Source organism: Oncorhynchus gorbuscha, unplaced genomic scaffold (genome assembly GCF_021184085.1).
Source record: "Oncorhynchus gorbuscha isolate QuinsamMale2020 ecotype Even-year unplaced genomic scaffold, OgorEven_v1.0 Un_scaffold_998, whole genome shotgun sequence".
NCBI lineage: Eukaryota > Metazoa > Chordata > Actinopteri > Salmoniformes > Salmonidae > Oncorhynchus > Oncorhynchus gorbuscha.
The window spans coordinates 105,787-120,946 of NW_025745915.1; the positions used below are offsets into that span (position 1 = coordinate 105,787).

Here is a 15,160-nt window from a genome sequence, read left to right on the forward strand (position 1 = left end):
AACCCATCCCCGATGCCACGCTGAACCCATCCCTGATGCCACGCTGAACCCATCCCCACCGCCACGCTGAACCCATCCCCACGCTGAACCCATCCCCCGCCACGCTGAACCCATCCCCACCGCCACGCTGAACCCATCCCTGATGCCACGCTGAACCCATCCCCCCCCACGCTGAACCCATCCCCACGCTGAACGCTGAACCCATCCTCACGCTGAACCCATCCCCACGCTGAACCCATCCCCACGCTGAACCCATCCCCACGCTGAACCCATCCCCACGCTGAACCCATCCCCACCGCCACGCTGAACCCATCCCTGATGCCACGCTGAACCCATCCCCCCCACGCTGAACCCATCCCCACGCTGAACCCATCCCCACGCTGAACCCATCCCCAACGCTGAACCCATCCCCACGCTGAACCCATCCCCACGCTGAACCCATCCCCACGCTGAACCCATCCCCACGCTGAACCCATCCCCACCGCCACGCTGAACCCATCCCTGATGCCACGCTGAATCCATCCCTGATGCCACGCTGAACCCATCCCCGACGCCACGCTGAATCCATCCCTGACGCCGCGCTGAATCCATCCCCGACGCCGCGCTGAACCCATCCCCACGCTGAACCCATCCCCACGCTGAACCCATCCCCACGCTGAACCCATCCCCAACGCTGAACCCATCCCCAACGCTGAACCCATCCCCACGCTGAACCCATCCCTACGCTGAACCCATCCCCACGCTGAACCCATCCCCACCGCCACGCTGAACCCATCCCCGATGCCACGCTGAACCCATCCCCACCGCCACGCTGAATCCATCCCTGATGCCACGCTGAACCCATCCGACGCCACGCTGAACCCATCCCCGACGCCACGCTGAATCCATCCGCCACGCTGAACCCATCCCCACGCTGAACCCATCCCCACGCGCCACGCTGAACCCATCCCCACGCTGAACCCATCCCCACGCTGAACCCATCCCCCACGCTGAACCCATCCCCATGCCACGCTGAACCCATCCCCACGCTGAACCCATCCCCACGCTGAACCCATCCCCACGCTGAACCCATCCCCACGCTGAACCCATCCCCACGCTGAACCCATCCCCACCGCCACGCTGAACCCATCCCCGATGCCACGCTGAACCCATCCCCACCGCCACGCTGAACCCATCCCCGACGCCACGCTGAACCCATCCCCCCGCCACGCTGAATCCATCCCCATCCCCACGCTGAACCCATCCCCACGCCACGCTGAACCCATCCCCACGCTGAACCCATCCCCACGCTGAACCCATCCCCACCGCCACGCTGAACCCATCCCGATGCCACGCTGAACCCATCCCCACCGCCACGCTGAATCCATCCCTGATGCCACGCTGAACCCATCCGACGCCACGCTGAACCCATCCCCGACGCCACGCTGAACCCATCCCCACGCCACGCTGAACCCATCCCCGACGCCACGCTGAACCCATCCCCACGCGCCACGCTGAACCCATCCCCACGCTGAACCCATCCCCACGCTGAACCCATCCCCACGCTGAACCCATCCCCAACGCTGAACCCATCCCCACGCTGAACCCATCCCCACGCTGAACCCATCCCCACGCTGAACCCATCCCCACGCTGAACCCATCCCCACGCTGAACCCATCCCCACGCTGAACCCACGCTGAACCCATCCCCATCCCCACGCTGAACCCATCCCCCCTGATGCCACGCTGAACCCATCCCCACCGCCACGCTGAATCCATCCCTGATGCCACGCTGAACCCATCCGACGCCACGCTGAACCCATCCCCGACGCCACGCTGAACCCATCCCCACGCCACGCTGAACCCATCCCACGCCACGCTGAACCCATCCCCACGCTGAACCCATCCCCACGCTGAACCCATCCCCACCGCCACGCTGAACCCATCCCTGATGCCACGCTGAACCCATCCCCACCGCCACGCTGAATCCATCCCTGATGCCACGCTGAACCCATCCCCGCCACGCTGAACCCATCCCCCGCCACGCTGAACCCATCCCCGACGCCACGCTGAACCCATCCCCACGCTGAACCCATCCCCACGCTGAACCCATCCCCACGCTGAACCCATCCCCACGCTGAACCCATCCCCACGCTGAACCCATCCCCACGCTGAACCCATCCCCACGCTGAACCCATCCCCACCGCCACGCTGAACCCATCCCTGATGCCACGCTGAACCCATCCCCACCGCCACGCTGAATCCATCCCTGATGCCACGCTGAACCCATCCGACGCCACGCTGAACCCATCCCCGACGCCACGCTGAACCCATCCCCGACGCCACGCTGAATCCATTCCCCACGCCACGCTGAATCCATCCCCACGCCGCGCTGAACCCATCCCCACGCTGAACCCATCCCCACGCTGAACCCATCCCCACGCTGAACCCATCCCCAACGCTGAACCCATCCCCAACGCTGAACCCATCCCCACGCTGAACCCATCCCCACGCTGAACCCATGAACCCATCCCAACGCTGAACCCATCCCCACGCTGAACCCATCCCCACGCTGAACCCATCCCCACGCTGAACCCATCCCCACCGCCACGCTGAACCCATCCCTGATGCCACGCTGAACCCATCCCCACCGCCACGCTGAATCCATCCCTGATGCCACGCTGAACCCATCCGACGCCACGCTGAACCCATCCCGACGCCACGCTGAACCCATCCCCGACGCCACGCTGAATCCATTCCCCACGCCACGCTGAATCCATCCCCACCCACGCCACGCTGAACCCATCCCCACGCTGAACCCATCCCCACGCTGAACCCATCCCCACGCTGAACCCATCCCCACGCTGAACCCATCCCCAACGCTGAACCCATCCCCACGCTGAACCCATCCCCACGCTGAACCCATCCCCACCGCCACGCTGAACCCATCCCCGATGCCACGCTGAACCCATCCCCACCGCCACGCTGAATCCATCCCCGATGCCACGCTGAACCCATCCGACGCCACGCTGAACCCATCCCCGACGCCACGCTGAATCCATCCCCCACGCCACGCTGAATCCATCCCCACGCTGCGCTGAACCCATCCCCACGCTGAACCCATCCCCACGCTGAACCCATCCCCACGCTGAACCCATCCCCAACGCTGAACCCATCCCCAACGCTGAACCCATCCCCACGCTGAACCCATCCCCACGCTGAACCCATCCCCAACGCTGAACCCATCCCCACGCTGAACCCATCCCCACGCTGAACCCATCCCCACGCTGAACCCATCCCCACGCTGAACCCATCCCCACCGCCACGCTGAACCCATCCCGATGCCACGCTGAACCCATCCCCTGAACCGCCACGCTGAACCCATCCGACGCCACGCTGAACCCATCCCCACCGCCACGCTGAACGCTGAACCCATCCCCGACGCCACGCTGAACCCATCCCCACGCCACGCTGAATCCATCCCCACGCCGCGCTGAACCCATCCCCACGCTGAACCCATCCCCACGCTGAACCCATCCCCACGCTGAACCCATCCCCACGCTGAACCCATCCCCAACGCTGAACCCATCCCCAACGCTGAACCCATCCCCACGCTGAACCCATCCCCACGCTGAACCCATCCCCACCGCCACGCTGAACCCATCCCCGATGCCACGCTGAACCCATCCCCACCGCCACGCTGAATCCATCCCATATGCCACGCTGAACCCATCCGACGCCACGCTGAACCCATCCCCGACGCCACGCTGAACCCATCCCCACCGCCACGCTGAACCCATCCCGATGCCACGCTGAACCCATCCCCACCGCCACGCTGAATCCATCCCATATGCCACGCTGAACCCATCCCCGACGCCACGCTGAACCCATCCCCACGCCACGCTGAACCCATCCCCGACGCCACGCTGAACCCATCCCCGACGCCACGCTGAACCCATCTCCGACGCCACGCTGAACCCATCCCCGACGCCACGCTGAACCCATCCCCGACGCCGCGCTGAACCCATCCCCACGCTGAACCCATCCCCAACGCTGAACCCATCCCCACGCTGAACCCATCCCCACGCTGAACCCATCCCCACCGCCACGCTGAACCCATCCCCGATGCCACGCTGAACCCATCCCCACCGCCACGCTGAATCCATCCCATATGCCACGCTGAACCCATCCGACGCCACGCTGAACCCATCCCCACCGCCACGCTGAATCCATCCCCGATGCCACGCTGAACCCATCCGACGCCACGCTGAACCCATCCGACGCCACGCTGAACCCATCCCCGACGCCGCGCTGAACCCATTCCCATCCCCGCGCTGAACCCATTCCCATCCCCGCGCTGAACCCATTCCCATCCCCGCGCTGAACCCATCCGACGCCGCGCTGAACCCATCCGACGCCGCGCTGAACCCATCCGACGCCGCGCTGAACCCATCCGACGCCGCGCTGAACCCATCCCGAACCGACGCCACGCTGAACCCATCCCCACCGCCACGCTGAACCCATCCCCGACGCCCGCTGAACCCATCCCCCCGCGCCACGCTTAAACCCATCCCCGACGCCACGTTAAACCCATCCCCGACGCCACGTTAAACCCATCCCCGACGCCACGCTGAACCCATCCCCCGACGCTAAACCCATCCGACGCGCGTTAAACCCATCCCCGACGCCACGCTAAACCCATCCCGACGCCGCGTTAAACCCATCCCCGACGCCACGTTAAACCCATCCCCGCCACGTTAAACCCCACGTTAAACCCATCCCCGACGCCACGTTAAACCCATCCCCGACGCCACGTTAAACCCATCCCCGACGCCACGTTAAACCCATCCCCGACGCCACGTTAAACCCATCCCCGACGCCACGTTAAACCCATCCCCGACGCCACGTTAAACCCATCCCCCGACGCCACGTTAAACCCATCCCCGACGCCACGTTAAACCCATCCCCGACGCCACGTTAAACCCATCCCCGACGCCACGTTAAACCCATCCCCGACGCCACGTTAAACCCATCCCCGACGCCACGTTAAACCCATCCCCGACGCCACGTTAAACCCATCCCCCCACGTTAAACCCATCCCCGACGCCACGTTAAACCCATCCCCGACGCCACGTTAAACCCATCCCCGCCACGTTAAACCCACGCCACGTTAAACCCATCCCCGACGCCACGTTAAACCCATCCCCGTTAAACCCACGCCACGCTGAATCCAACTGGCAGCTTCATTAAATAGTACCAGCAAAACACCAGTCTCAACGTCAACAGTGAAGAGGCGATTAATCTAAGTTTGAGGTGTTTGGATCCCAAAGAACATTCGTGAGACGCATAAAAAATGAAAAGATGCCTGAGGAGTGAACCATCTGTCAAGCATGGTGGAGGCAATGTGATGGTCTGGGGGAGGTGGAGGCAATGTGATGGTCTGGTGGCAATGTGATGGTCTGGTGGAGGTGGAGGCAATGTGATGGTCTGGGGAGGTGGAGGCAATGTGATGGTCTGGTGGCAATGTGATGGTCTGGGGGAGGTGGAGGCAATGTGATGGTCTGGTGGCAATGTGATGGTCTGGTGGAGGTGGAGGCAATGTGATGGTCTGGGGGAGGTGGAGGCAATGTGATGGTCTGGTGGCAATGTGATGGTCTGGGGGAGGTGGAGGCAATGTGATGGTCTGGTGGCAATGTGATGGTCTGGTGGAGGTGGAGGCAATGTGATGGTCTGGGGGAGGTGGAGGCAATGTGATGGTCTGGTGGCAATGTGATGGTCTGGGGGAGGTGGAGGCAATGTGAGGCAATGTGATGGGTGGTCTGGTGGAGGTGGAGGCAATGTGATGGTCTGGTGGAGGTGGAGGCAATGTGATGGTCTGGTGGAGGTGGAGGCAATGTGATGGTCTGGGGAGGTGGAGGCAATGTGATGGTCTGGGGGAGGTGGAGGCAATGTGATGGTCTGGGGAGGTGGAGGCAATGTGATGGTCTGGGGGAGGTGGAGGCAATGTGATGGTCTGGGGAGGTGGAGGCAATGTGATGGTCTGGGGGAGGTGGAGGCAATGTGATGGTCTGGGGGAGGTGGAGGCAATGTGATGGTCTGGGGGAGGTGGAGGCAATGTGATGGTCTGGGGGAGGTGGAGGCAATGTGATGGTCTGGTGGCAATGTGATGGTCTGGTGGAGGTGGAGGCAATGTGATGGTCTGGGGGAGGTGGAGGCAATGTGATGGTCTGGGGGAGGTGGAGGCAATGTGATGGTCTGGGGGAGGTGGAGGCAATGTGATGGTCTGGGGGAGGTGGAGGCAATGTGATGGTCTGGTGGAGGTGGAGGCAATGTGATGGTCTGGTGGCAATGTGATGGTCTGGGGGAGGTGGAGGCAATGTGATGGTCTGGTGGAGGTGGAGGCAATGTGATGGTCTGGTACGCTTTGGTGGTGGTAAAGTGGGAGATTTGTACAGGGTCAAAGGGATCTTGATGAAGGAAGGACATGCCTTACCCTGTGGACGGCGCTGAATTGGAGCCAATTTCCTTCTACAACAGGACAATGACCCAAAGCACAGTTCCAAACTATGCAATAACTATTTAGGGAAGAAGCAGTCAGCTGGTATTCTGTCTATAATGGAGTCACAGATCTCAACCCGATTGAGCTGTTGTGGGAGCAGCTTGACCGTATGGTACGTAAGAAGTGCCCATCAAGCCAATCCAATTTGTGGGAGGTGCTTCAGGAAGCATGGGGTGAAATCTCTTCAGATTACCTCAACACATTGACAACTAGAACGCCAAAGGTCTGCAAGGCTGTAATTGCTGCAAATGGAGGATTCTTTGATGAAAGCAAAGTTTATTATTTAAATGAAAAGTCATTATTTATAACCTTGTCAACGTCTTCACTATATTTCATTTTGCAACTCGTTTCATGGATGTTTTCATGTAAAACAAAGACATTTCTAAATGACCCCAAACTTTTGACCCCAAACTTTTGAACGGCAGTGTACCTTAATAGAAAATGACTCAAGTAAAAGTAAGTCACCCAGTAAAATACTACTTGAGTAAAAGTCACCCAGTAAAATACTACTTGAGTAAAAGTCACCCAGTAAAATACTACTTGAGTAAAAGTCACCCAGTAAAATACTACTTGAGTAAAAGTCACCCAGTAAAATACTACTTGAGTAAAAGTCACCCAGTAAAATACTACTTGAGTAAAAGTCACCCAGTAAAATACTACTTGAGTAAAAGTCACCCAGTAAAATACTACTTGAGTAAAAGTCACCCAGTAAAATACTACTTGAGTAAAAGTCACCAGTAAAATACAGTAAAATACTACTTGAGTAAAAGTCACCCAGTAAAATACTACTTGATTAAAGTCAGTAAAAATATTTGGTTTAAAATACTACTTGAGTAAATCAAAAGTAAAATAAAGTAAAACAAACCATGAAAATACTATTGAGTAAATTAATAAAAACCACTTGATTAAAGTCTAAAAGTATTTGGTTTTAAAAATACTTAAGTATCAAAAGTAAAAGTACAAACCATGATATTGATATTAATCAAACCATACAGCACGGTTTTCTGTTGAAAACAAACCATACAGCACGGTTTTCTGTTGAAAACAAACCATACAGCACGGTTTTCTGTTGAAAACAAACCATACAGCACGGTTTTCTGTTGAAAACAAACCATACAGCACGGGTTTCTGTTGAAAACAAACCATACAGCACGGTTTTCTGTTGAAAACAAACCATACAGCACGGGTTTCTGTTGAAAACAAACATTTGCGGATAGCCAGAAATGTAACGAGTACTTGAGGGTGTCAGGTATGGAGTAAAAAGTGCATTTTCTCTCACTGGGCCAATTGAGCGCCACTCTATGGGACTCCCGATCACGGCCGGTAGTGATACAGCCTGGAATCAAACCAGGGTCTGTAGTCACACCTCTAGCACTGAGATCCAGCGCCTTAGACCGCTGCGCCACCCGGGAGCCTATTCCTGCCAGTGGCCTGTTGTTCAAGACAACAGTGATATTCCTGCCTGTGGCCTGTTGTTCAAGACAAAGACAACAGTGATATTCCTGCCTGTGGCCTGTTGTTCAAGACAAAGACAACAGTGATATTCCTGCCTGTGGCCTGTTGTTCAAGACAACAGTGATATTCCTGCCTGTGGCTTGTTGTTCAAGACAAAGACAACAGTGATATTCCTGCCTGTGGCCTGTTGTTCAAGAAAAAGACAACAGTGATATTCCTGCCTGTGGCCTGTTGTTCAAGACAAAGACAACAGTGATATTCCTGCCTGTGGCCTGTTGTTCAAGACAAAGACAACAGTTATATTCCTGCCTGTGGCCTGTTGTTCAAGACAACAGTGATATTCCTGCCTGTGGCCTGTTGTTCAAGACAAAGACAACAGTGATATTCCTGCCAGTGGCCTGTTGTTCAAGACAATGACAACAGTGATATTCCTGCCTGTGGCCTGTTGTTCAAGACAACAGTGATATTCCTGACTGTGGCCTGTTGTTCAAGACAACAGTGATATTCCTGACTGTGGCCTGTTGTTCAAGACAAAGACAACAGTGATATTCCTGCCTGTTATTCCAGACAAAGACAACAGTGATATTCCTGCCTGTGGCCTGTTTTTCAAGACAAAGACAACAGTGATATTCCTGCCTGTGGCCTGTTGTTCAAGACAACAGTGATATTCCTGCCTGTGGCCTGTTGTTCAAGACAAAGACAACAGTGATATTCCTGCCTGTGGCCTGTTGTTCAAGACAACAGTGATATTCCTGTCTGTGGCCTGTTGTTCAAGACAACAGTGATATTCCTGCCAGGTAACAAACCCCTTTATTCTGAACTGACTGACACAGCAGGAAAGACACAGCTGGAGGTGCATCCAACCATCACAGGTAGAAAAGACAGGTGTGCATTTACTCAGTGTCTGTGTCTGCGTGCATCTGAGATCACAGTACTCACAAATGTGTGTGTGCATGCGATTGTTCTTCTGTGTGTGTGTGTGTGTGTGTCTGTGTGTGTGTGTGTGTGTGTGTGTGTGTGTGTGTGTGTGTGTGTGTGTGTGTGTGTGTGTGTGTGTGTGTGTGTGCGATGGTGTGTATGTGTATGTGTGCGATGGTGTGTGCGTGCGATGGTGTGTGCGTGCGATGGTGTGTGCGTGCGATGGTGTGTGCGTGCGATGGTGTGTGCGTGCGATGGTGTGTGCGTGCGATGGTGTGTGTGTGCGTGCGATGGTGTGTGTGTGCGTGCGATGGTGTGTGTGTGCGTGCGATGGTGCGCGTGCGTGCGATGGTGCGCGTGCGATGGTGCGCGTGCGATGGTGCGCGTGCGATGGTGCGCGTGCGATGGTGCGCGTGCGATGGTGCGCGTGCGATGGTGCGTGTGCGATGGTGCGTGTGATGGTGCGTGTGTGATGGTGCGTGTGTGATGGTGCGTGTGTGATGGTGTGTGTGTGATGTGTGTGTGTGTGATGGTGTGTGTGTGTGATGGTGTGTGTGTGTGATGGCGCGTGTGATGGTGCGCGTGTGATGGTGCGCGTGTGATGGTGCGCGTGTGATGGTGCGCGTGTGATGGTGCGCGTGTGATGGTGCGCGTGTGATGGTGCGCGTGTGATGGTGCGCGTGTGATGGTGCGCGTGTGATGGTGCGCGTGTGATGGTGCGCGTGTGATGGTGCGTGTGATGGTGCGTGTGATGGTGCGTGTGATGGTGCGTGTGATGGTGCGTGTGTGATGGTGCGTGTGTGATGGTGCGTGTGTGATGGTGTGTGTGTGATGGTGTGTGTGTGATGGTGTGTGTGTGATGGTACTCACATGGGGTCCCCGCTGCGGATGTGTTTGCAGGCCGTCTGGATAACAGACTCACAGGCTTCGTTCAGGGCCCGGTCTATCCTGTAGTCTGATCCAGGATCAGCTGACTGGATCAAGGTCTGGAGCTGAGGGACAATACTACTAGATTTACAATAACACCACTACTAGATTTACAATAACACCACTACTAGATTTACAATAACACCACTACTAGATTTACAATAACACCACTACTAGATTTACAATAACACCACTACTAGATTTAAAATAACAATACTACTAGATTTACAATAACAATACTACTAGATTTACAATAACACCACTACTAGATTTACAATAACACCACTACTAGATTTACAATAACACCACTACTAGATTTACAATAACACCACTACTAGATTTACAATAACACCACTACTAGATTTACAATAACACCACTACTAGATTTACAATAACACCACTACTAGATTTACAATAACACCACTACTAGATTTACAATAACACCACTACTAGATTTACAATAACACCACTACTAGATTTACAATAACACCACTACTAGATTTACAATAACACCACTACTAGATTTACAATAACACCACTACTAGATTTACAATAACACCACTACTAGATTTACAATAACACCACTACTAGATTTACAATAACAATACTACTAGATTTACAATAACAACCACTACTAGATTTACAATAACAATACTACTAGATTTACAATAACACCACTACTAGATTTACAATAACACCACTACTAGATTTACAATAACACCACTACTAGATTTACAATAACACCACTACTAGATTTACAATAACAATACTACTAGATTTACAATAACAATACTACTAGATTTACAATAACACCACTACTAGATTTACAATAACACCACTACTAGATTTACAATAACACCACTACTAGATTTACAATAACACCACTACTAGATTTACAATAACACCACTACTAGATTTACAATAACACCACTACTAGATTTACAATAACACCACTACTAGATTTACAATAACAATACTACTAGATTTACAATAACAATACTACTAGATTTAAAATAACAATACTACTAGATTTACAATAACAATACTACTAGATTTACAATAACAATACTACTAGATTTACAATAACACCACTACTAGATTTACAATAACACCACTACTAGATTTACAATAACACCACTACTAGATTTACAATAACAGCACTACTAGATTTACAATAACACCACTACTAGATTTACAATAACACCACTACTAGATTTACAATAACAATACTACTAGATTTACAATAACAATACTACTAGATTTACAATAACAATACTACTAGATTTACAATAACACCACTACTAGATTTACAATAACACCACTACTAGATTTACAATAACACCACTACTAGATTTACAATAACACCACTACTAGATTTACAATAACACCACTACTAGATTTACAATAACACCACTACTAGATTTACAATAACAATACTACTAGATTTACAATAACAATACTACTAGATTTACAATAACAATAGTACTAGATTTACAATAACACCACTACTAGATGTACAGTAACACCACTACTAGATGTACAGTAACACCACTACTAGATGTACAGTAACACTAGATGTACAGTAACTACTAGATTTACAATAACAATACTACTAGATTTACAATAACACCACTACTAGATTTACAATAACAATACTACTAGATGTACAATAACACCACTACTAGATGTACAATAACACCACTACTAGATTTACAATAACACCACTACTAGATGTACAATAACACCACTACTAGATGTACAATAACACCACTACTAGATGTACAATAACACCACTACTAGATTTACAATAACACCACTACTAGATTTACAATAACACCACTACTAGATTTACAATAACACCACTACTAGATTTACAATATCAATACTACTTTATTTACAATAACACCACTACTAGATTTACAGTAAAACACTACTTTATTTACAATAACAATACTACTAGATGTACAATAACACCACTACTAGATGTACAATAACACCACTAATTTATTTACAATAAAACACTACTTTATTTACAATAACAATACTACTCGATTTACAATAACACCACTACTAGATTTACAATATCAATACTACTTTATTTACAATAACACCACTACTAGATTTACAGTAAAACACTACTTTATTTACAATAACAATACTACTAGATGTACAATAACACCTTCTGTAGCTCAGTTGGTAGAGCATGGCGCTTGTAACGCCAGGGTAGTGGGTTCGATCCCCGGGACCACCCATACGTAGAATGTATGCACACATGACTGTAAGTCGCTTTGGATAAAAGCGTCTGCTAAATGGCATATATTATTATTATATTATTTACAATAAAACACTACTTTATTTACAATAACAATACTACTAGATTTACAGTAACAATACTACTAGATTTATACTGTAAGGGATGAGGCAGTGTATGAAAACACATACAGCCCCATCAGCAGTGTATGAAAACACATACAGCCCCATCAGCCCCATCAGCCTCATCTCCAGTGTATGAAAACACATACAGCCCCATCAGCCCCATCTCCAGTGTATGAAAACACATACAGCCCCATCATCCCCATCAGCCTCATCAGCCCCATCAGCCCCATCAGCCTCATCTCCAGTGTATGAAAACACATACAGCCCCATCAGCCCCATCAGCCTCATCTCCAGTGTATGAAAACACATACAGCCCCATCAGCCCCATCAGCCTCATCTCCAGTGTATGAAAACACATACAGCCCCATCAGCCCCATCTCCAGTGTATGAAAACACATACAGTCCCATCAGCCTCATCTCCAGTGTATGAAAACACATACATCCCCATCAGCCCCATCAGCCTCATCTCCAGTGTATGAAAACACATACAGCCCCATCATCCCCATCAGCCTCATCTCCAGTGTATGAAAACACATACAGCTACATCAGCCCCATCAGCCTCATCTCCAGTGTATGAAAACACATACAGCCCCATCAGCCCCATCTCCAGTGTATGAAAACACATACAGTCCCATCAGCCCCATCAGCCTCATCTCCAGTGTATGAAAACACATACAGGCCAACAGCCCCATCAGCCTCATCTCCAGTGTATGAAAACACATACAGCCCCATCAGCCACATCAGCCTCATCTCCAGTGTATGAAAACACATACAGCCCCATCAGCCCCATCTCCAGTGTATGAAAACACATACAGCCCCATCAGCCCCATCAGCCCCATCAGCCCCATCAGCCCCATCTCCAGTGTATGAAAACACATACAGTCCCATCAGCCCCATCAGCATCATCTCCAGTGTATGAAAACACATACAGCCCCATCAGCCCCATCAGCCTCATCAGCCTCATCTCCAGTGTATGAAAACACATACAGCCCCATCAGCCCCATCAGCCCCATCAGCCCCATCAGCCCCATCTCCAGTGTATGAAAACACATACAGCCCCATCAGCCCCATCAGCCTCATCTCCAGTGTATGAAAACACATACAGCCCCATCAGCCTCATCTCCAGTGTATGAAAACACATACAGCCCCATCAGCCCCATCTCCAGTGTATGAAAACACATACAGTCCCATCAGCCCCATCAGCCTCATCTCCAGTGTATGAAAACACATACAGCCCCATCAGCCCCATCAGCCTCATCAGCCTCATCTCCAGTGTATGAAAACACATACAGCCCCATCATCCCCATCAGCCTCATCTCCAGTGTATGAAAACACATACAGCCCCATCAGCCCCATCTCCAGTGTATGAAAACACATACAGTCCCATCAGCCCCATCAGCATCATCTCCAGTGTATGAAAACACATACAGCCCCATCAGCCCCATCAGCCTCATCTCCAGTGTATGAAAACACATACAGCCCCATCAGCCCCATCAGCTTCATCTCCAGTGTATGAAAACACATACAGCCCCATCAGCCCCATCTCCAGTGTATGAAAACACATACAGTCCCATCAGCCTCATCTCCAGTGTATGAAAACACATACAGCCCCATCAGCCCCATCAGCCTCATCTCCAGTGTATGAAAACACATACAGCCCCATCATCCCCATCAGCCTCATCTCCAGTGTATGAAAACACATACAGCCCCATCAGCCCCATCAGCCTCATCTCCAGTGTATGAAAACACATACAGCCCCATCAGCCCCATCTCCAGTGTATGAAAACACATACAGCCCCATCAGCAGTGTATGAAAACACATACAGCCCCATCAGCCCCATCAGCCTCATCTCCAGTGTATGAAAACACATACAGCCCCATCAGCACCATCTCCAGTGTATGAAAAGCATACAGTCCCATCAGCCCCATCAGCCTCATCTCCAGTGTATGAAAACACATACAGCCCCATCAGCCCCATCAGTCTCATCTCCAGTGTATGAAAACACATACAGCCCCATCAGCCCCATCTCCAGTGTATGAAAACACATACAGCCCCATCAGCCCCATCAGCCTCATCTCCAGTGTATGAAAACACATACAGCCCCACAGCCCCATCAGCCTCATCTCCAGTGTATGAAAACACATACAGCCCCATCAGCCCCATCTCCAGTGTATGAAAACACATACAGCCCCATCAGCCCCATCAGCCTCATCTCCAGTGTATGAAAACACATACAGCCCCATCAGCCCCATCAGCCTCATCTCCAGTGTATGAAAACACATACAGCCCCATCAGCCCCATCAGCCTTATCTCCAGTGTATGAAAACACATACAGCCCCATCAGCCCCATCTCCAGTGTATGAAAACACATACAGCCCCATCAGCCCCATCTCCAGTGTATGAAAACACATACAGCCCCATCAGCCCCATCAGCCTCATCTCCAGTGTATGAAAACACATACAGCCCCATCAGCCCCATCAGCCTCATCTCCAGTGTATGAAAACACATACAGCCCCATCAGCCCCATCAGCCTCATCTCCAGTGTATGAAAACACATACAGCCCCATCAGCCCCATCTCCAGTGTATGAAAACACATACAGCCCCATCAGCCCCATCTCCAGTGTATGAAAACACATACAGCCCCATCAGCCCCATCTCCAGTGTATGAAAACACATACAGCCCCATCAGCCTCATCTCCAGTGTATGAAAACACATACAGACCCATCAGCCTCATCTCCAGTGTATGAAAACACATACAGCCCCACCAGCCTCATCTCCAGTGTATGAAAACACATACAGCCCCATCAGCCTCATCAGCCCCATCAGCCTTATCTCCAGTGTATGAAAACACATACAGCCTCATCAGCCTCATCTCCAGTGTATGAAAACACATACAGCCCCATCAGCCTCATCTCCAGTGTATGAAAACACATACAGCCCCAC

General features: G+C 51.4%; 1 protein-coding gene across 1 annotated transcript in view; it reads right to left on the reverse strand.

Moving 5' to 3' along the window:
- The window catches only part of LOC124020934 (Golgi apparatus protein 1-like), a 68,034-nt gene that overhangs the window by 20,582 nt on the left and 32,292 nt on the right, over window positions 1–15,160 (reverse strand). Inside the window, exon 9 of the mRNA XM_046336244.1 lies at window positions 9,781–9,902. Within this exon, the coding sequence (XP_046192200.1) occupies window positions 9,781–9,902 (122 nt within the window). The remainder of the gene's footprint in view (window positions 1–9,780; window positions 9,903–15,160) is intronic.